Here is a 24866-nt window from a genome sequence, read left to right as displayed (position 1 = left end):
GTATCTATGTCGGCATTCCAGTTGTTGCATGTGTCTGGATGGCTACAAGCCAAAGGGGGCATTATATTCAATGACTGTCCTAATGGGGGTTGAGTACAGGAGGACAATGACATCCCTAGACACAGACACAATCCCTTTGTTTATAAGCTGTGCAATCTAGAAGGACTTCTTATAACAATAGATGCATGTTGGTCAAAAGTTAGGTCACTGTCCACATAAGTTCCCAAATCCTGAACTACTGGGTCAACTCTTATGGGCATATTGTCAATGTGGTAGTTGTCTGGGGTATATGACATCCCAAAGGATACAATAATATACTCTTTGTCATTTAGTTTCAGACTATGATTTTGACACCAGTTACTTATTTCAGACAAACCTTCCTTCAGGATAGCTAAGTCATTTGGGGATTCAATGACTACTCCTAGCTTGCAGTTATCTGCAAACTTAGTCAGCCAGAGACCTTTGGTATTGGCTTTTAGTTCAGAAACGTAGATGCAAAACAGAAGTCATCCCAGCACAGAACCCTGGGGGATTCCACTGGTGGCTGGTCTCTTTGTGGAGGTAACTTCCCATTTTGATTATCTGCATCCTATCTGTGAGACGATTGTCAATCCAGTGGGTGACATAGGGATTTATTACCAGTTTACTAAGCTTTTCTATTATGCCTGGTGGGGAGTTGCGTCAAAAGCTTTGGCCAGATTGAGGTATGCAGAATGTACAGTTTTGCTTTCATCCATTGATTTGGTGACCTTATCAAAAAAAATCCATCAGCTTGAGTAAGCATTACCTGTCCGTGCTGAATACAAACTTAGACAGGTCCAGTGTTTGGAGGTTCCCTGTGCCCTGATTGAGTAATTCCATGGGAAGTCTTTCCATTGCTTTCCCATATGAGGCTAGTCAGACTTATGCGTCTGTAACTGCCTGGGTCTGTGGAAGGTCCTGCCTTATGCAGGGGAATGTCTATAGCTGTTTTCCATTTGCTTGGTACAAAACCTGTATGGAGGCTGAGATTGAACAGTGTTGTTAGGGATGTGGCTAAATTGTGCTTCATGCTATTTAAGATGCATCCAGGGATATTGTCAGGATCAACCAATGCAGTATTTTTGGCTTTTGATAACACTTTTAGGACTTGGTCTTGTGTAATAGCTGGAGGTGAGTCTGTTTCAGGTATATCTTGAGAGACAGATAAAGGGGGGAGAGAGGGGTAAAGTTAGAGCTAAATTTATCAGCCAGCAGATTAGTGATATCTTTAGCATTAGTACAGGTAACATTGTTCACAATCAGCTCAGTGCCTTGCTGCCTTGTGCTTTTGAGATTATGAACATAACTAAAAAATGCCTTGTGAATGTATTTGGCTTGGGTACCTATTTTAGCCTCAAGTTGGCTTTGGTGGATTTTAATAACCTCCTGAGTTGTTTGTTTATTTCAGTAACAAAGGGTCTAATATTCCAGGAATGACTCTTTTTACTTTTGGTCAAAATTATTTTCCTTTTATTATAAAGCTTGTTGATATTATGCTTCCATCATGTGGGTTTGTTTCTGGGGTTTGTTCTGCACTTGTTCCTGTGGGGTACAGCTGTATCTATGCAGCTGTTTACACACTGGTATAGTGTGGTGGTGTAGATTTCTACATATTCAGTAAAGTTAATTGGGTTTTGTGGGGATCTGAATCTTGCCAATGTATAACTTAGGACTAGGTAGTTTGTCTTAAAGAATTTCTAAAGGTACCTTGGGTGGAAGGGATCTATGGCTTCAGTTTTATTTTGAAGGAGATTGCATTATGGTTAGACCTAACTAGTGAGGAAGATATGAAAGGGATGGTGCATGATGTTCCCATACTAGCAAGGACAAGATCCAAGATGATATCCCCCCTAATGGGCACTCTGACTTATTGTTCCGGGGCATTTGTATTGACAAAGTCCAAGAATCTCTGTGCTTGTGCACTAGTGGTGGTGTAGGTTTCTCAGTCTATAGTTAGCTAATATACAGTACAGGACCTTTCTGGTGGTTATTTGGACGTGAAGAAGATCTAGTGCATCATGCTGTTTTACCAGCCTTGATGTGGGACTCTTCTGAATGTAGCCTGATACACCTTCAGCTTTTTTTCCCTTTCTGCACAACAGCTGGTCTAAATGTGTGGAAGACATCATAGCCCTCCAAAGCCAGAGTACTCTCTGCTATTTTAAACCATGTCTCAGTCACTTCACAGACGTCAATGTCTTTCACAGTGAGAAGGGGCTTGTAGGCAATGGAGTTTCTTGTTCAGGATCCTAGCACCTTCACATTTTCCTTTGCTTGATCCATTATATTGGTAGGTTTATCAGGCTGGCATTGCCTAAAAAAGCACTAAGAGGGTGGACAATATGTGTTCCAGTAATCAAAACTCTAGAGGGGACAGATGCAGGTAATCCCTGGTGAAGAAGCATGGTCTGTCGATCATATTCTGCCAAGATGACAAATATTGGACTCCAACTGAATGACACCAAAAACTAAGCCAATTACTGAAATCAATTATTTTTTGCTCATATCATGGCATAATCCTTGGAAAAGACAGAATGCTGCTCAATGTTAGGCTCATACCTGCCTTGGGCACATAGTCTGAGAGCTGCATCATGTCTCTCTTCATATAATCCAAGGAGGTACACCTCAAGTCACTCACACCGGCGTGAACTACGACTGTCATATTGGTACTCATTCAAGGACTTAATTGCATGTGTGATCTGATGGATCCTGGCACCAAGCAAGCAACTGTCACTCTTTCCTTATTCAGCCTGGTAAAAGGCACATCTGTATGTCTTACAATGGAGTCACCTATAACAAGAATGTTTGGTTGGGTCAATGCCTGCCTTATGGGCTCAGCATCTGTGATTTTGTGACTCCTTGTGCTATGTGAAGAAATAGGCTTAATACGCTGAATGTGCTTTGTGCCTGCCCTGTGTTTTGGAGGTCTTTAAGGTTTAGGCAACTTAATCTTTAGAACCTCGTCATATAACAGATTATGTGCATCATGATGGCCTTGGGAGAGGTGTGATGTGTAGTGTAGTGTACTGCTGACGATTTTGGTGTCTGAGATTTTTGGCTCCAAAGATAGTATTTATATATATATATATATATATATATATATATATATATATATGGTTTACCTTTACAACAGTGAAACACACTGGTGCGATTACTCATATGAGTGAATTGCAACAACAAAAATCAAAAACGTGACAGTTTTAAATGTTCGAAAATCAGCAAATCGAAAAGCAGATTCGCTGATTTTGTAACATAAATGTCAAAAAGAAAATGTAATAAAGTGTAAAGCAGGGGGGCAAGCTCCCATGCACCCCCACACCCCCCTACTTTAATATTCTAACTCTGAGATTGCACTACAGTGGGGAAAGGGACCATTTTCCGATCCCCACTATAGTGCAATCCGCTCCAAAATGCCGAATCTGCAATGAGCGAATGTCACTGTGAATTTGCTCATTGCACATTCAAACCTTTTTCCGTTCAGCATTTGCAAACTTTGCAAACGTCCTTTCGGACAACTGTTGTTCGCCCTTGTGCAAAACGCACACATGAAGGTAAACCTATATTCTATACATATATATATATATATATATATATATATATATATATATATATATATATATATATATATATATAAATATATATATATATATATATATATATATATATATACATATACATGTGTATATATATATATATATATATGTATACACACACACACACACACACACATATCTCTCACACAGTGTGTTGTGCTGTTAGAGTACTAGATGATCATCAGACAGCATGAATCAGTTCTTACACTGTCTCAAGATACCATCTCAATCAAGCTGGCTACAGAAGCTGTGGAGAAATGCTGCTCCATAATACCGACAGAAATTACTCTGGAGACAGTAACTACAACTGCTTCAAGTTCAGTTTTAGAATAATGTTTGGGTGAACTTCTTTCTGATTATTTAAATTTCAGTGCAATACAACTAGCCTGGAAACCTTCTTCTGCCACCAACAAGAACCAGTAAACTAATTATTCTAAAAGCTCACTAAATTAATGCTAAAATTAATGTAGGTAGTATCAGTATACTTAATATTAAGCAATTTTGTCAAAGATCTTTTAGCCTGGTGAATAGTATAAGGGGAGAGACTTGCAAAATAATACTTACGTGCTTTATGTCAACAGCCAATAAATAGGGAGAGGAAGGGGAATTATGTTGTCAAATTATCAAAAGGGGCAGGCAACAACAGACACACTAAGAATTAGATCCTTAGCATACTCTCAACTGTACAGATTTTCGCTTCATATTTTTGTTCTGTTACTCATAAAATTGTGGTTTTCTGGTAAATCATTGCCAAATCTTTGAGGACTGAATACAGAAAATAATGACAGATATTTGAGATTCAGACTTCATACCATAATCCACTTTAATACAAAACCTGTTATTCTATCAACTTCCTAACTTTGTAAAAGCAATATTTAAAAATTGTCCCTATTTTTGGGCTTTTGTTCCCCCATTATTTATGGCTTTGTCCAGATTTCTTGCACTAAAAGGTTGAAAGCTGTTAGCTCTGAGATTACTGGCCTAAAAAAATATTAATTGTTTAGGTTCATAGGTTAATACTAGGCTATCAGTCTGTAGACTACTACAAGCTAAGTCAATAATCAGAGGTCAAAATCAAACTCTGTATCTTTGAGGTAAACACCAACCTCCCCCATGTGTCATTTCAGTGCTGTCTCCTTGCCTCTGCTTTGATCAATGGACAGACCGAAGTAGAGATAATGTGCAGAGGTTTAAACAGCTTCTGCCATATCAAGATATGAACTCAGAATACTGCAAAATAAAGGACACAATTTTCGTCAGGTAATGGGCAGGAATTCAAAGTACAGTAGACAGGAGAGGTCTGCTAATGTAAATGTTGACTCTGTAAGACAAATATAATTACCACAGTTTGTTGCAACCTCTATTAACATGAACCAAGGAACCATTTGAAATGTACTTAACATATAGTACAGCACTCCTTCATGTACTTAACATATATGACAGCAACCCTTCTTCATGTACTTAACATATATGACAGCAGCCCTTCTTTCCATACACCTCCTTCTGATTTGTTGAGCCTTATAGTCTACTGTTAGTGCTCAGGTCCCATTAGTTGACTTTGAATCTTATTTTCCACAGCTCAGACACAACTAGTAGATTTGGAATTATTATTTTAGAGCTCAGGTTCCATCAGCTGACCCAGAAACTCATTTTCAGAGCTAAGGCCATGACAAGCTTCTGCTGCCATGTGACCATAAAATTAATAAATACGACTAATTCAGGTATCAGAGAATAAATAAAAATCCCAAGATGATTTTTTTCAACCTCATATTCTTTTAGCTGACTTTGTATTCTACTGTCACAGCTCATACTCCACTAAATGATCTTGCCTGCTATTGTTAATCTTTAAATCACATTCTATGACCTATTATTTATTTGCATCTGTTTACCAGGATAGTCTGACTGGGCCAAGTCCCTTTTCAGTAGAGCCTTAGACCTGGGGAGAAAAGCTCCATAATTATAAGTCAGTTATCAGTGTAATTAATACAGTTCAATTAATTGCCCAGTTACTCCAGTTGAACAATATTTACAACTGACAGATTTGACAAGACAGAAAAAAAACTTTACATTGTATATGTTCACCACAGTTTAAAGAGCATTATAGAGTAGCATGTTACAATGGTAGACTGCCAGCTCTATACAATGTGTACTGACGGTAACTGTGACAAAAGGAAATACTGCCAGAACATAATTATATGTCATTGGAGAATACTGAAATAATTTATATTTGATGCTTGTGTTACAAATGCATTAGGACTGTACGTCATGTGTATATCAAACTACTTGTACAGACGTGTGTGTTGAAAAGGTATTTGCAAAGTGCTGTGTTAGAAATGCAACCACAGTGTGCCCTACTGGAAAAGAACAGAAATGTACATGCACTATTGTAACAGTTTAAATGTATAGATTTTAACAGTAGAAACTGGAATACAGGAGGTTAACCTCAGTCCAGCAAACTTTAGAAAAATATATGAAATTAAATTACTTTACAGGCTACGCAATAAAGATGCTATCTCTCAAGTTTTCAATGCAGCTAGAGACATACACTCTGTACTAAGAAGCTTTCTGTATTTTCCTTGGCATGAACTAATTACTACTTTTGAAGCATGAAGGAATGCAATTCTTTTATGACTTCCAGCATCTGCCAAAGATGCTGCCAGCTTCTAGTAATGGGGTTTTGGCCTGGGAACTAGAAGTCAGATGACCAGAAATGATGTCATTCTGCATACTATCCCAGCAGTAATATTTTAGATATTAAGTTGAGAAGTCTCTTAGTGAGACAGAGCATTCTGCATTTGTCTTGGACCTGACAACAACAATAAGAACCATTCACCAATACTGCCTTGCTCTAATGAAGTAAGTTTCAAGGGAATAGTATAATTCTCTTAGATATACAGTCAGGAATATAACAAAGCTTATTTTAAATTGTATTTTTCTTTATTTATGTGAGCCTCTACTGCAATGTTATTTTAAATATTTCCTGTGGTTTTGAACTCTGATTTCACTATGAATATATATTTAGTATTGTCTTGTTCTTTTATTATTTACAATTAAATATATTTAAACCTTTCATTGTGGCTGATCAATGTAGAGATATTTAAGTTTTGAGAGTACTTGCATATTTATTTTGTGACACTGTGTGGGCCACTCCTAACAGCCTTGCTCTTGGTCAAACTACCATATGTATTAGTATTACTATTACACAGTAAAACTGGACACCCTTTGTTAAGGGCCCTAAAGTAGTTGATAAGGAATGACTGCTGGCAGTGAAAACTACCTTATAGTCTGGACAGAAGGGGGCATAGCTAGTAACCCTGTGCCAGCCTTTCCCAGGTGTGTGTGTGTGTGTGTGTGTGTGTGTGTGTGTGTGTGTGTGTGAATCAAACCTCAAAGAGTGCATGTGTATCAGCTAATAGGGCAAGGACATGAAGCACTGGTTGGACACAGAGGGTGCTGGAGGTCTTGACTTGGTCACTCAGCTGAGATTTCAACACTAAGCTGTGCCAGTGGGGAGTGTTACTGAGGATCTGGATGAAGGTTGAGGAACCAGCCCTGCACTGTGATCTCTGTGTGCTCTTAAGGGAAATTCCACTTGATGCAGAGAGTTGCATCTGGAAATACTGCATGTGTACCTGTCATCCTGTCATTGAATGTCCCCCCACAGGTGCCAGTGGTGAGGATTGAGGCTCCTTAATTACTGGTCTAGTGGAGGGTCAACACAGTAACAATGTATACAACTGAGCAACACCAGACAAAAGGACTAAGACTTGGGAAGAACAAAGACAAGGGTAGGGTTTGGCAGAAGAAGCAGAGGTGGGAGGAAATAAGACTAAAGCCGCTGAGGGGGCGATACAGAAAAAAATGAGAAATGTTCAAAAGTAGAGGTGATGTTAATATTGAATAAGCTGAGTTCAGTTTTAGAATAATAAAGTGCTGGGCCTATAAGAAGTTCATATTTATCAAGGATTAGAGCAAGAACAGAATCATGAGTCCATCAGATGCTGTTTTAGTTGCAGTTTAAATGTTTTAAGATTGCTGACTAGTTTTAGAGAAAGTGAGATGAAGTTCTATATTTCTGGAAACATGGCAGGAGCAGTTATACCTGATGAATTGTTGAATTTGGTTACTTTTAACAGGTGTTTGTCTCATGAATGATGGGGTCTGTTAGGTGTGTACTGTATATGGATGTTGGCCAGCCCTGGGCATTTTCTAGTTTATAAATGAAATTATGAATAAATGACTAGTTGTGAGTTTGCTAAGCAGTGCGGGAGTTCAGCCCAGCAGAGTTATTTTAAAGCTAAGCATGGTTTGACTTTTGAAGTACTTTGGCAGCAAATATAGTTATTTTGTTATAGCACTACTTGTGCAGGTAGGACTGACTAGTTTTTAAACTAACAAAAGTGAGAACTCCATAGAGAAGGATTCTTAGTACATAAGCTGTTGATATGTGTTTCCTGATGTCATCTGTTAAGTAGGATTTTAGCTGTAGAGGGCGCTAAGTTTTGGGTGGGTTCTTCTTATTTGTTGTTTTACATGATAATCAAATTTCATGTTTTTATCAGTAATGACCGCTAAGAGCTTGCTATGGGCTTTTGCCACTGTAGTGCTGTTTGAGGATGATAAGGAGAAGATGGCTTTACGATCATTGCATGGTTTGGGTGTGAACAAGATTAGTTTGTTTTTGGAGGGTTTAAAAGGAGGTGTGAGCTGTGGAGCCATGCCTCAACAGAAAGGAGGGACTATTGAGTTGTTACAGTTTACCTAGACACTTGTCAGAGCAGATGAGTGTGTTGTCGTCTGATTACTGAATGATGATGCTGCAGTGTTTACTCGTTTTATGATATTTGTTTATGAAAACATTGAACAGAAGTGAACCAAGGATAACTGCATGTGGGATACCCAAAAGTACAGGAAGGAAGGATGAGAGGATGCCAACATTCCATTTTATAGCCAGTTTCCTTCCAGAGAGGCATTAACCCATTGTAAAATTTCATATCCCACTATATGACCTTTTTCCTCCACATCACTCATCAGATTTTGAAGCCTGGTCATATGTTTGAAGCAGACATCCAGATGCAAATCCTGCTGTTTGCCTGTTGTCCTGAAATATGATTAGACTTGTATGCAATCTTAAGCCCAATTCTAGATCCTGTAAGAAGAGATATCAACACAAACAGCCTGCCACTAAATATACACTAACTAGAAGAGCTCATCCTCTCATTTTCTGCATTTATGGGACTGCATACACTGTGAATGGAATAAACATTTTAACACATTAAAACACCTACCGTGAAGAAAAAACTGAGGCCATATCAGACAGACATCTCCTCCAGCAGAAAACAGAAGTCCAAGCAGGATCCTTTTGGAGTAGGAGTTCATAGCCCCAATACTGACACTATAAGCCAGAAGGAAGATGCCAAGGCTTAAGATAGGAAGGCATTTTATTAGTGCACTGAACCAGCTGGGCTCAGAGGAAGGCAGCCACAGGATGAAGTAAATGCATACTGTATTCAGAAAAGGAATGAGCTTAGGGCCAATGCTTTTCACCTAGAATAAAGCAAAATAACAGATTAAGGCATTCTGAGCTACATTTTATTATAATATATGTACCATTTAACTCCAGTGTATTGTAATATGTTTTCAAGTTGTCACTTGTCAGCCTAAGCTGGCCCTGAAGTTGTTAGGATTTGATCAAATTACTACCCCAATAAAAGAAATATAAATAAAATAAAGTACAGTACACATTATAGGCTGTCAGACTTACATATTATTTAATATGCTTTTAGTGGTGCTATAATGCCCTGACTCCCCCTTAAAGGTTACACATTCATTCTCACAAGACAGTGATCTGACCTCATCAGATATCCTAGAACATGGCAAGCACCTGACCTTGCCACAAGTGGAAAGAGACTAGTTACCCTCTGGAGAACTATATCACAGTTAATTACTTGGATATGATTGCCCTTTCACATCCCACACTCAATGAAAGGTGCATCTGCCTTCCTTTAGTACTTCTTAAGGTGCTGATGCAAAGTGGTCCCCCAGGCTCCACTGTGACTTACTCAGTGCCTGAACTCTCACCACTAAGACAAGCAACCACTGGGCATCACTCTGCATTACACTCACCGGTTATCACTGTAATAAACCAAATCTTTTTCCAAGCCTGGACTATCAGCATTGCATGCAAAACTCCAGAAATAATATAAAATACATGGATTACTGTCCCACAAGCCTCTTGAGTTCAGAACTGGCATAAACAGGTGCTTCTTAGACTAGCAATATTTCATTGTCAAAGCCATTTATGTTCAAGGTGTGGCTAAGAAAATAACTACCTGATTTGCCAGCCCTCCCACCCCAGCTCACAACCTTGACTTTATGTGGAGTGCACTCCACAGAAAAGTACTGCATTGAATCATTACACTCTGTTGCCCAGGGTGATTCATTTGGCACACCTTTTTTCATTTGAAATCTGGGCCTAAAGAGGAAAGGCTCCATTTCAATGCATTAATGCTTACTACAGTACAACAGAGATCTTACAGTAGCTTTTAAAAATATCCAGAATATTTTTTTAATTTCTACCGATTGATTAAAGGTAAGGACACTGTTTATTAGGCAAGTTACAGCATTTTATACATGACATTCATAATCTTTTGTATGCATAAACTGTGAAAGAGAATAGTTAAACTAGTGATATGGACTGTAATGGTATGCTCAGTTTTATTAATTGTTAGTTTCCATAAACAATCATTTAATTGCTGTAATGGCATTGTAAAATCAATCTTTGTGAATGAGGTTGAGATGTACAAAATACAAGTCTTTTTTCTGGTCTCATAACTATAGGTAAAAGGTGGGAATTTCATTTATAAAAAACATCCTTCGTACAGGGGTGCTGCAAACCATTACATAAAAAGATGAGTAACAGAACGATGTGCGGTAAACTTTATTTTCCTTTATGATATTTTATTGCATTTTAGCAGACCCTCGTCCTCTGCCTTTTCATGTGTCACTCATGACCATACCAAGTACCCTCCAGGTAGCTTTAGAAATAAGGAGTGTAATGATGATGAATACTAGAAAATCTGTAACATGAAAACCTTCCTTATCATGTTGTACATTATCTCAAAGCTATTAGTTTGCACAAGAGGGTAGTGGAAGACATGTCTGGTTGAACTGTGGTTGTGATTTAAGTAAAATCACCCCTTAAATTATATGAAACTAAAAATGATTTAATGGTGCCTCATGATGGCTTAGAGTTCATGTTCTTAACCCAATCCAGCTGATCATATCACAAAACATTAAGAGCAAGATCATGACTCCAAAATGAATTCTAAAAGGGCAAATGCTACATTTAAAAAAAAAAACGGCAGGGAGATTTGTGCAAAACATCAATACAGGTATTTCAGGGTAGCTCTGTCAGATTATCTAAAAATTGAGAAAAAGCAGCATGTGTTTGTTTGTGTCGGCAGAAGGGGACAGCACGGAAAGAGATGTGCCATGTTTGAAGACAGTTACAGATGCCCCGTCTACAAAAAAAAAAAAAAAAAATGTGCAGTTCTAGAAGTACGATCTCAGTAAGGTCAGAGAAAGAATGATGGTAGTCCATAGAAGGCTAGCTGACAACTAATAAGGTTCAAGATCTGCAGGGGAGAATGAAGGAACATAAGAAAATGCATCAGGCAAGCAGACACAATCATGGTAAGTAGAATCTTGCATGACAAAAAAGAAATGACCAGACCTCATTAATAGTATGAAATGTATCTACAGAAATGTAAATAACTGTACTACATACAAGGTGTTAGACTGTTAGAAAAGCTTTTCAGGAAGGATATGGATTTGTGAAGAATGAGGAATTTAATAATACATTCAACTGATACAGGTCACCTCACTTAGGGAAGAAATGTCTTGTTATTCAACGGATGGGAACATAAGCAGACTCAGTGATCCAGGTGCTCTTCATCTTTAATTTAGTCAATGATTCTATATTTTACAAGCGAAAAGAATAGTCAGAAATTATATAGATTTTAAGTCATGTATGTTGTTTAATTTACATATTCAGAGGGTATTAGTCACACTAGGTTCATAAAGACATGCTCTTTCAAGCAAGAATCATGAAAGAAAGCAAAGAAAATAAAAGCTAAAAGGAAGATATACGTACAAGCACTGATCGACTAATCATGTATTTACTTACTTATCAATAGACTGATTGATCTGAATGCGTTAACTGAGGTACAGCACTAATCACAATAGACCAATTTCAGTCTCAACCCAGGGAGATACAAACACAAATATACATTTGATAAAAAGTAAGTCAAACAGAGTCAAAATACAAAAGGGAAATAAAAGCACAATTATATATACAAAAAATGTATATGCATAATATTAAAAAGATGTGATGATTGCTTACCATGGAGGATGGAGTAGAATTGATAAGGAGAAAGGATGAGAAAGGTTGGAGTGGAAGTATAGATGTTTAGGTAACTTGTCCTTTAACATGTTTTGCATTTTGCTTATTTATGAAGATGAGCTTTTAACTGGGCACACAATTTGGGGTAAGAGATAGTATCTTTAAGATGGGGAGGGAGAGATTCCCAACGTTTGGGCCCTACAACTTAAAAGCACTGATCTGTAAAGTGAAGACTGGATTTGGAGGTTTCAAGATGAGGTTCTTAATGGTCTTGACTTCTGAGATTATAGGAAAATATCCATCTTAAGAGTCTGGATGCTGACAGCTCTAATTTGTGCTTGTAGAGTTTTAAATAATAGTGAGATAAGTAGCATGTCAGCTCTTTGACTGCAAGCTATTTTGCTTTTTCAATGTTTTTTTACAGCAGTGTTCTTGTCCTAGAGAGTCGATGATAAATCAACAGATTTTATGGCAGAGAGATTGAATGACTGCTGCATTTATTTTACAGGCTGCAGCTATTAGAGGGAGACTACAGTCCAATTGAAAGAGCAATATTGCTTTGGCTATAGCAGCTCTAGTGGTAAGATATAGAAGGACAGAGATTTTTTTTCCAGAACAATACAGAGTTAATCTTTTTTCCTTATGTTTTCTAGATGGAGATGGAAGTGAAGAAAGGGTCCAGCCAGATTCCAAGATATTTAAAGGAATCAATGTTCTGTTCTCAATGTCATGTTGTTGTGATCAAATATTATTAAAGAGTTTACGGTTTTGCAGAATTTGTGATTTATTCCAAAGAGCTTAGTTTTTGTTTTGTAAGAGTTAAGTAATAGGTTTTTATCACTGATGCATTTAATAAGGGACTAGAGTTAACCTTGTAGTTCTTGTTGTAGCATTGAGAGGCAGTAATTACAATGGGATAATACCATGTTATAAACATAAAGTAAAAGAAAGAGGTGGGGTAGATCCAGTGGGATCTTATTAATAAAGATAGAGAATAATAAGGGGGGTACTATGGAACTTTGTGAGACTCCTTTGAGAAGAAGGGCAGCAGGTGACACTGAGGAGTCAATTTTGTTGGCAAAGTGATGAATGGTAGGATAATTTTGGAAACAAGTAATGGCATTAGTTTACTGGGTTAGTCTCACTAGGCTAGTAAGTCCATTTCAGGGGAGATCTGAGGTGGTATTTATACAACTAGGGAAATTTTTCCAGGGCATCGGGGAACGTCCCCTATCACTACAACACTTGTGTTCATGCATCAAATGAGTGATAATGTTTGTTCCATTCCTGGCACAGTGGTGGCTGGGAGAACGGCATGCAAAGCATGGCAATGGAGGAATGTGGAGTAGATTTGAATCCTAACTCCTCAGATTTATTTTTGGAATCCATGGAGAAGTAAGAGGGAGAGCAAACAGAAGACACTGAAGACATTTTAAAAAAAAAACTTGTTTGGACATTTGAGGGGTGAGGAGCAACAGAAGGAAGATGTTGTTATTACAACCCTCCAGTTGGGAGAGTTGTGGGATAACATATTTGAATAATTTATAAATCAGAGTGAGCCGGAGTCAAGGAAGGATTTATTGTGGAGAAATGTGATGGAAAGGATAAATATGGAAAAGGGACAAGAACTGAAGAAAAGTTGAAGTGGTCAGTGAATGGAAGGAAGAAAGAAGAGAAAAGAAGAAAACAGAAGAAACAGAAAGAAGGAAGACTGTAGCAAGAAGTCGGAGTAAAGAAGAATCAGAAATGGACAGGTATGAAATATGGGACAAGATTGTTGTGCCTTTAGGAATCACAGCACAAGAGATAAGAGCTTTTAAAAAAGAGACATTGTGACATTTTCTTTCAGACTGTTGAAATATTAAAGGTTTTTTGGAGAACATGAAAAAGAAAAACTATATCCATGGAATAAATATATTGTAAAGTCTTTTTTTCTATGAGACAAAAATAAAAAAAGGTTAATATAAAATTTCAGACAGAGACTAAAAAAAGAAACTGTTAAACATATTTATTAAAGAACATTTACAAAGAAATTAAGAACATTTCTAAAGTACTTGATAACAGGTATCATTTTGAAAATGGAAAAATTGCAGATACTCCTAGTATAATTAATGTTGATGGTCATAGAGCTGTTGTTAAGTACTGAGGAGATCCAAAACATGTTTTGTTTTTGTTTTTTTTTTCCTGAGGGAGGGAAATTTTGTGAGTAACTGTGATAAAAAGAAATGTTATTTATTTAGGGAGAATGGTCATCATGCTGAAAAATGTGAAAAGAAATGTTGTAAATACAAACAAACAAGACATTTATGGATGGAGTGTGAGAAATAGAAAAGTTTAGAATATAATATAGAATGACAAAATAGAGAAGAGGTACATAATATACAGCAAATGCAACAAAATGAACAACAAAAAGACAAAAGGGAGAGTAATGAAATCAGTCAAGAAAAAAATGTGATCAATATGCAAAAATGGGAAAGGGTGAAGGAAAATGGATCAGAAGTTAGTGATGGAGAACATATAGATTGGAAAAGGGTTAACGATATGAAAAGAAAATTTCAGGATGTAGGTCTGAAAGTAAAAAAGAAAAGTAATGGATAAATAATTTATTGCAAATTAAGGGGAAGGAAATAATCTTAAAATTGTATATATTAATGTTAATAGTATAAAGAATAAAGTGAGAAAGATTGAGGTATTGGAACAGTTTGATATGCATGAGGTAGATTTAAAAGTATTAGAAGGTGTTAGGGGTTTGAAATAAAGAAGAAAGAGAATAGACAGAGACTTTATGGCTAGAAGGCAAACATGTTCAGGGATTGCTATATTATATAGGATAGGAATAAAAATTTTGGATTATACTTTAGTTAAATTAGGAAGATTAACAGTAGTAGACTTTAGGTGGGAAGGGAAAGTTTACAAACTTATAGCATTATATAATTATGTGACATATACAGAAAGAGACAAATGATTTCAAGAAATATTAAACTACATTATGGAAACATGGATATAATAATAACAGGCAATTTTAATTTTGACTTGAGACATAAAAAGCAAAAAAAAAAAAAACAGATCAGATAAAGAAAATAATGGAAGAAATAAAATGTGGGAATTTAGAGTTACGGAACTTGAATAAAAGTACATATAGAAGAGGAAAACTGAAAACAGAAATGGATTATTTTTGATAGCTAATACTATAGGAACAATGACAGAAAAAGCAGTAGAAATTGGAAGGTATGTACTTACCATAACTTGGCATCTGCTGTGTCCATTTTTATTCTTCCTCACTACTGAGTTACAGAATCAACTCTCGGATCTGACTCAAGTGCATTTTTCAGACTTGAATCCTAGTCTTGAACTCCTCCCTCTAATGTCCTACACTCTCTGTAGCTTCCTCAGATCGAAAATATGACAGGGAATGGACATTAATAAAATTAAATAAAAGGGACAGAGAATGGAGAAATGAAGAAATAAGGATTTATCAAGAAAAAATAAATAAAATTGTGGAAATTAACTATAGTGGGGATAGAAAAAATAGGAAAATGTGGTATAAAAATATAATGATGCAAAAGTATTGTGTGAATCCATGGGGACGTATAACAGAAGAGAAAGTAAATGCCATAAAACAAAGAAACAAATGGTGTATAAAGATTGTTCTATGTCAAGATTTGTTTATGGAGGTTACAAATGAAAAATAGAAAACAGTACTCTGAGAGAAATAAGAGATTATAAACAGATAAATATGGAAATAATTGAATATGGATTTTATGGGAAATATAGATTTATGTTATTAATTTTGGATAGAAAAATGTTTTGTCTTGCATGGATAATATGGAATGAAAGACATACAAGTGTACATTTTTTTGTTAGTGATGGAGGAATTTAAATTTAAAATATAAATATGTAAATTGTATATAGTTGTATAATACAGGACCCCTTCTTTTTTTGATAGGTGCTATAGGATCTTTAAAACCCATCTGAGCTACCATCAACTCAGGCAGATGGGGCACCGGTTTAACATCTCATCCAAAGGATAACATACTCAGAAGTGCAGCACCCTCTTATGCTGTGCTGCAGTGTCATCAACCCCTCTACTAGTTGTAGGACTATAACCTATAGCTTTCTACATCAAAGGTGAGTGTGCTACCTGTTGTGCCACAGACACTACTTCTAAATAACTGAAAACCAACAATAATGATAGACAAAGGCTCAAAAAATGTACATTTTTCAATATTACCGTAATTCACTTAAAAATGCAATAGAAAAAAACAGATTTTGCAACAATAAGCATTTTCTGACCAATAAGAAGTATGAAACTCTAATGACTGTCATTACTGACTGCAATCCTCAGACATTTACCAGAAAAATCAGAAATTTTATGAGAGATGGGGAATAATATGAGACAAAATTAGGGACACTGTGGAATCATGAGTAGTTGAGGGGTATGCCTTAGAAAATAAGTAAACCAGAGAGGTAACATACCCTAACAATATTATAGCTTTAATGATATTAAGGGTTAATGTAAGAAGAAGAAAGATGTTTTAACAAAAAAGCTTAGCGTTTGAGGAATACTCTCTAAATCCAACAAATAATAAAGTTTGCTGTAGTTAATTAGGATGAGCCTTTACTTGTAACTAGAAGTGAAGTATATACATTGGCTAACTTGTAAGAAATATAATTAACTAGTTAGACCACAAAGGGCTTGTGTGAAATATTCAGAAACTATTCTACCTTTCCAGCCACCATAAATGAAATTCTAATGTTTATATGATAAGAACCATGACAATACTCTGACTAACTGTATATGATTAGTATCAAAAGAGCAGTGAGTCAGATTGAACTCTTCCATTTATGTAGCAATGCAGCAAATGTTGTCAAAAACTTTGCCTTGGTTGTTTACCGTGTATAGGAAGATAAAAGATTTCTCCTCATATACTGAAGGGTGTGGCTTCCTTGCTAGTTTACTATGTACAGGAAGATGTAAGACAGCTCCTCAAATAACAATAGGTGTTGGTGGCTACGTAGCTTTCCTGTTATAAAAGCTATCCTTGAAAATCTGCAGTTATGGTCAATGTACTTATATACACCTGTACTATCTTCTCCAGGGATAGTCACTGTAATAGTAAATCACACATTTTGGTAGATTCACAATAATTAACAAGTTTTTATATGGGAGGTGATAAAATTAAGCAAAAATGATGAGCAAGCTTAGTGCCATATATGAAATAAGGTCTACTGAACACTGTTTAATGCCTTTTAATTATCATGTGCGGCCTTACATCATAATTGAAGAGCAACATAAAGATAATATGTTGCTAAGGCAAACAATTGTAAGGCATGTTATAAAGCAACTAATCAGCTTTATCACTGCAAATCATTGAATATTACAGCAATCAGCAATAACTGCATACTGCTTTGTACAGGTCTGAAGTATGCAAGGTTTTCTTTTAACAAGGTAAACCTTGTCAGGCATCCAAGCAAAATCTACACTGGTACCTACACAAACTAATATATCATACAAAAATAAATTGTGTTATTCTAGTTTTGTTCTGTAGACATTTTTAAACAAAGGGAACGAGTAATTATGGTGAACTTTATCCTATTTTTTATAAGATGAACAGGTAAAAGAAAAAGCAAGATGCAATCAAATAACATATACAGCATTCATGATAACTAGAAATGAATTGGCCTTATTCAAAGGCTAGTCACAAATATACTTCACAAAGAAAATGCTGCTGATGTCTCAGACAACATACAAAAACTATAAACATAATTGTCAAACTGTCATCAGAGGCATAGCACAGACGGATAAAGCCCACTAAGTCCCAGTCTGAGTAACAGGGTAACTGCTGGCAGAGGTGGGATGGGAGTGGTGAGAGTGAAGTGACTGATGTGACTGCAGCCACCTTGTGGAGAAGAAAAGTGCAGCTTTGTCTGTTGGGGAGGACCTCATACCTGTAACTTGCACAGCATTGTACAATGCTACAAACACAAAGGATATGTGTACATCCACTAACCTCAAGCCATAACTGGAATATTACAGCTGTGCCACAGAATTAGGGACGCTAACAAAAATTTGTGCCCCTGGCACCTGACCCCAATCCCTGAGAGGAACAAATCAGCTGATGAGGTATCACCCTTATAAGAAATGAATGGGTTAACCAGATGCCTAACAGAGAGGCTAGACGGTCAGACTGGGTCTGAGGGAAAAAAGCATATCGGACGTTACATAGGTAAAAACACAGTTAATACTGTTTTATGGGATTTACAGAGCATGCAAGAACATTTTGTATTTGAAAGATACTTATACAGTGAACATGAAATAGATACATACCGAAGCGAATAATGAAAATGGAAGCTGTATTGTATAAAATTAACTGAAATAATAGCACTAACATGAATTTTCTGTACTACTTAAAACACAGGCAAACGTAGAGCTCAAATATGTCAATTTAGTGTTAATAACACCTTCTTAGAAACAGAGTCTAATGACTAAAAGATAAACCATATTTCTACAAAACTAAGAATGCTTATTTAGCCTGCTGCTTTTATCATACATGACCACTCATTTCTGAAAACAGAAAAGCATCCAGAGATGTAAAACTCCAAATACATTTTTTTTTTTTTCAAATTTCAGGAATAAAATTCTGAATGCAGTTCCTTTTTATTTTTTAATTTCAAGAACTGCAATAAAAGGGTAAAGTAGAAAAATAATGAATAAAAAAAGCAATACAAACCTATTATTTAAGGTCTCTTGTTATCTTAAAACAAACAGCGCTGGAATATGTTACAATCTGTACCGGTACAATTTTACTCATTTTACTTTTGCACGGATTTAAACCACACAGATGAAGAAGAATGATGTACGGGTCTTAGTTATCTATGCAAATATATTCAACAGAATGAATCTGGCAGTGGGAATCTTGGTTCTAGTTGATTGTCACTGTTAAAGTGACACCCCCAACCCCATATGTAAAAAAATGGGAAAAGGTTTTGTGGAGGGATGGCTGGATGGATAATTTCTGTGTTAAAATGAAATGGGTTGGAAGTTATTCCTCTTGCAGATCTTCCCTAGGAGTACCAAATATTTTTTATTCTGTAACTGGTATATCAACGATTTGAATGTTTATGTCCTCTGGCAAATTTTAGGATGGCAGTCAAGCATGCATGCATGTGATTATCCCTGTAGTAGAGGCTCTGTTACTGTATCAAAAGAGCGCATTGGTGACTGTAGACCAACAGGCTTAACATTCCTAATAATAAAGACCAAATCCATGCTGTCCTTAAAGTCCTTTAAGTTTTAAAAGTGTCCTACATTTGAAATAAGACAGTGTTTTGATAGGATCTAAGGACCAATATACTACAGATATAACTATTCTTACAATACCTGTCCAACAACCTCACTTACTTGCTAAAGAGTAATGTTTCTGGAAGTACTAGATTATCCATAGTCATAAGAAGAGCTATTCTAACAGGATTAAAGTTAATGAAATATATCAAACTTGTACAACAGATGACCTGATCTATAAATAAGTAGGAGAGTGCCATGGGTATGTGAATTTTTATTCTATAAATCCCAGGATGTGTAAAATAAAGGAAAAATCCTTACCACACACTGGGAATGTTCAATATTCATGAAAGTATCTTCTCTAGAATAAATCTGTGAAATAAGCCAGTTATTTTCCCATATGATTTTTATAGGATTAATTAAATTAATGTCTCAAGGGTAAAGCCCAGAAGACTGAAAAGAGATGTCTTACAAAAGGAGCACTCAGCCTCTTTTAAGGAAACAAGTAACAGACGCTTCTCTTTCTTTTTTTATCTAAAGCCATTGAAGGTATTGATGTAGCTGCAAAGTATTAAACATTGAACTGTGACCCATGTCATTCACCAAAAGGAGTTAACACCAGCAGTGCAGCTTTCTAAGAGGAGACTAAAGTATTGTCCTCTGACAATTTCTAGGGCAGTTTTGGAAGTGTCTTTTTTCTGGTCATCATCTTCTTTGGAGGAGTTTTTCTTGGGCTGAAAGGAATACCAGGCCTGGAATTGTCTGGGATTATATTTTACCTAGCCACTGCTCATCAGTTCTAGCAACTGATTTAAACAGAGTAGATACAGAAGACAGAGCCTTAGGTACCAAATAAATTTCTGACTCCTCCACAGTGGAAACATGCAGCTCAGGATCCTTAACCTCCAGTTTAGAATGACCGAAGATGCCAGTTTTATTTTATATGTGGTAGACAGTGACATCAGTAGAAATTCCTTGGGCACTGGGAACAAAAATCTGTGAAGCTATTTGTGTACCATACTCACACTTCTTGACATATTTGTGCACTATCACTAAAATAATGTCAGTGATACAAAGTCTAAAGATGAAGTAAAACAACAACAGAAAATAAGAAGCACTGATCAAAGAAAACAGCATTTTACCACTGAAGGATATGCAAGACTACAAACTAAAGAAAACATGTGGCAGTACAGGGTATATAAGGGAGCCATGACAAGATATATAAGGAAGCCATGCACCTATCCATGTCACTTCATCAGAAAAAGATCTGTTTTGGCACCACACAGAAGACCCATTTTTGCAAGTTCTGACCAGTAAACTACATCAATAACTCCATATATCTGAAATGCTTTGATTCAATGTTACAATGACTTTCCCTCAAGAAGAAGATTTGTACTTATGATGTACCTTATGTCAGCATGCTTAGATAAGTATTTCTTGCAATAGTTCATTTAAAGTCATGAGAGAGGAGTGATAAGAATGTTTATATAAGAGTAAGCTTTTTGTGGAGCTTTGGCCCAAAGTACTTTATATGCCTTCATAACTGCAAACTAGCTGTGTTAAGATGCTTCTATGCATCTGTGAATTATACTTTCACTTATTAAATTTCCAGCTTTATTTTTTTTATGACATTTGCTACCCTTATACTCACTATCTCTCTGTCTCGTACCACATCCATTTATATAGTGTCTTTTACTATTCACAGTCTAGCTTATAATTTCTAATATGTATTTTGCATTGTTTATATTTATTTATTTTACATTTGTTTACCGGGAAAGTCCGAATGGGCATGGATCCAATTTTCAGTGGCGTCCCAGGTAGAAAAGCTCCACAAAGATTAGTAGAGTAAATACAATAAATACAATATACATGTTAATAAAGTACAGAGTCAAAAAGTTAAGGTAGAGTTTCAAGGCCAAGAAAGGAGCAAAAAATTAATATACTATAAGGAGCACAGTGTGTTACATAAACGATACAGTTGAAAGGGCATTTTGTTCAGTCATTTGATTAGATTCATCAGTGGCTAATACAGTAAACACACATTGATTAAGAGTATAAAAAGGAGTTGTTGCAAAAGCTTTCATAGAAGGTTAAAGTATGATATGATCTAATTAAGTGAAGCTACCCAGGGTCAGACTTGTACTCTTTGTTTGCTCATTGTACTCCCTATTGTACTCTTTTTATACATTGTCATATTGCATTTTTTTTGGTATTTTTGTATGTGGAGCTTTTCTCCCCAGGCCTCCACTGACAATGGGCTGTGTGACCCAATTAGGCACTCCTGATAAACAAATGTAAAATAAAATAAAATAAAAATAAATATATAACTTCCTGTGAAAAGCACAAATAAGCCTGACATCTGGAACCACTTGAATGAATATACCAAAAAAGTCGACAATCTTTCAAAGAATATGTCTTCATGGCTTATGATCCAGGTGCCAAAAAAGGAATGCACTTATCACTTAATTAGCATACTGGAAGACATAGCATTTTCTGTAACAATTTATACAGTGTGTTAACTAAAACTGTAAACAGAAAAGGACCTTAAGCTATAACTTGCAAAACACCTTTCACCAGTTTCAAAGGTTGAAACAGAGTGTTTTACTTTATGTACGGAAGAAATTAGCAATGTAATCACTATCGTTTAGATAAAGCTACCTTTGTAACATCTAGGATTCAAGGCTCAAAGTTTACATCATTCTGAATATACATGGACCTATAAATGCTTAAAATACCCTCTGTGTCTGATGTTTATTTATTTATTTGTTAGTTTGCTTGTTTCTCAGCCATGCCAGTGGAATAATCCAAGGATCTTTGTCAGTTACGATCGGGTCAGTGATATCAAGAGTTCAAACAAAAGTTATTTTTATAGCTGATTATATAAAAAATATGACAGGCATACTTGGTCATGTAATTCAAAAGTTATGTATCAGACAACAGGTGTACAGTTTTAAAAAAAATAGCTTATACTGATGTTCTAGCTTTGTAAATTACCCTTAGCATTACAAGACAGACAGCCTATAACAGTATTAAGCATCAATTCTTTCACCTGTCAGTGTACATATATATATATATATATATATATATATATATATATATATATATATATAGCTAGCTATGCAGAAATGTAATCTGCAAATACTCCCCTACCATGTTAAATTCAGTACTTTATAGGTAACTGATAGTGATGTCTTTGATAGTGAGTGCTAGTATTGCTACAATCTCAGGAGGTAATGCTACATGTCATATTAGACAGTAAAAACGTAACTGTTAATATATATTATTTAATGTCTGTGTATGTATAAGTCTGTTTTAAAATGGCTGTAATATGATGGAGATTTTCTCTCCAGGCCTCAGCTGTAAAGGGGTTTGTGACCAAACCCAGTAAAAAAAAAAAAAAAAAAAAAAAAAAGCAAAATAAATAAATAAATAATAATGATTTTAACATTGTTGTTAGAATTATTATTATATAAAGTCAGCAATGATATTTGTAAGTGTTAAGGGCTCATGTAGCATAGTTTTAAACACAAATGGATTTTGTACATTTCTGACTTGTGATAACTGGTTCAACTTAACTGGGTTTATTTTATTAAATGTTTCTCACTCACAACTAAACCACAGGCTTGTCTTTTTAATTTCTGAGATCTGTCACAGCAGGTTCCCAGAGTATAATATGATGTAGCCATTTCCAGTTCATATGCTAAAAAGGGCCAGCACTTCAGATGTGTAATTTTAAAGATTAGTGTGGTAAGTCAGAGAGCAGCGTGAGCCTATTATATGGAGGCAGAAGGAGTCAATCGACTTTCTGCTTTGTGTGACCAATAATACACTACTATGCAAGTTCTTTCTGTGTTACTATTACACTATGTCTTACAGTTTCATATGTTTTTTGCTGCTTTATTCCATTTTATCATTCCTTCCTGCATTTTGCTGTGTGCCTGTGCTGTTTTTTATCTGTATTAATATATTACACTGGACTAAGTTATAAGTCGGCTTTAGCTGTGACATTAGTATACTGTGTTGTGTGTTATAAGCTTGTTATAACTGTGACATTTGTATAATGTGCTGCACAATTTAAACGTACATAAGTTGTAGCATCTGTTCCTGGAGTGTGATCCTTAGCTGAATGGTTCTTTTACTGCACTGCACAGTGTGTTTTAATACAGCATTACCTGAGATATTTGTGTACTGCATAACACTGCTTTAAACCTGCATGCCAGCAGAGTAATCCTTGTCTGTGCTAGCTCCTGTATGTGTGCTAATATTATGCACTATATACACTGTATTTTATATTCACATCAGTATACTGTATTATGTTTTCTAAGCATGCTTTATCCGTGGCATTGTAGTATGCTCTGATATACTGCACTGTGTGCCATAAGCCTGCATTACTTGTGGTATCCAGGCCAGCGTTCTGTTCCTATTCACATTAACATACTGTAATATGTAATCTAAGCTTGTACTAGGTATGGTGTTCATGCCAACACTGTGGTCTTAAGCCATGTTTTGTGTATCTTGCTTGGTATTGCAGTGTAGTATTCTGTTACTGGGGTACTACAGTCTGCCCTAACAACATCTGTAGCTTGCAACACTGGGAATTCTGAGACAATTTTTTTAACCACCTGGTGTTTACTGGTAACCCCCTTACTGCTACCCAATACTGAATCCACTTAAGTGGGGTGTAAATAATTATGCAGACTGGAGGCTAACCTCCCATAAACCATGGCTGCCAGCAAACAACACACTCTCACTCCACTGCTTATCCAGTATTAACTAAGCCCACATATGCTGAGGTGCTGAAGGGAAGCCTGCTTAAGTCTCCTAAACAGTGTAGATGGTGCACCAGTAGCCACATAACCACACCTTACCCACTGCATATTCATTTCCACTCAATGCACAGGTAACCTAAGCTGCATGTCTAAGCCCTTAAGGCTATTAGAGCATGTTGCTACCCATCATAATGTCCTACTTCATTGTTAAACATACTGATATTCTACTCACCAGACTAAGCAAAGATGGAGAGATGGTCCCCTGGATTTACTAATCATCCGTGCAAGACTAGTCTAGTCCTGCACGGAAGTGGCCATTTAGGAGGAGGACGGCAGTGTGCTATGCCTAATAATGAAGGTACGCTGCCTGAACTCCTAATCCTACACGGAGCGTGGACGAGTGCAGGGGGCGTGTCTGAGAGCAGAGCTCTCACAATAAACATGCCCCTGCAAAGTAGAACAGCAGAAAGTGTAAATAAATGAGCGAGACCACTCACAGGTGTCCACATATCCCCACCAACAGACCCCCATGTGTACAACAGCAACAGGACATAAAAATAAAAAGAAGAAACCCCTTTATTTTTTTAAAACTCCAAGTACAGCTAACCGTAGGTGCACGGGTGTGCCCATCACTAAGCTATGGTTAAAGCAGCTTAAAAGGCTGAAGAGAATAACAAGGAAGATATATGTAAATGAAGCAGCACAGCAATAGTGTAGTGGTCAGAGCATCTGCCTAAAGAGCAGACATTCCTGGTTCGAGTCCCACTGCAACCCACACCATTTTCCATGTGAAATCT

The 24866-nt window shown here is 36.3% G+C and overlaps 1 protein-coding gene across 1 annotated transcript in view; it reads right to left on the bottom strand.

The window, feature by feature from the left end:
* TMEM86B (transmembrane protein 86B) overlaps positions 1–24866 on the bottom strand; it is a 183695-nt gene that overhangs the window by 114731 nt on the left and 44098 nt on the right. The window contains exon 2 of the mRNA XM_044059215.1: positions 8903–9161. Coding sequence (XP_043915150.1) covers positions 8903–9161 — 259 coding nt within the window. The remainder of the gene's footprint in view (positions 1–8902; positions 9162–24866) is intronic.

Source organism: Protopterus annectens, chromosome 17.part0 (genome assembly GCF_019279795.1).
Source record: "Protopterus annectens isolate FY-2018-M chromosome 17.part0, PAN1.0, whole genome shotgun sequence".
NCBI lineage: Eukaryota > Metazoa > Chordata > Ceratodontiformes > Protopteridae > Protopterus > Protopterus annectens.
The sequence above is the reverse complement of the archived record's forward strand: the minus strand, read 5'-3'. Positions and strand labels throughout refer to the sequence as shown.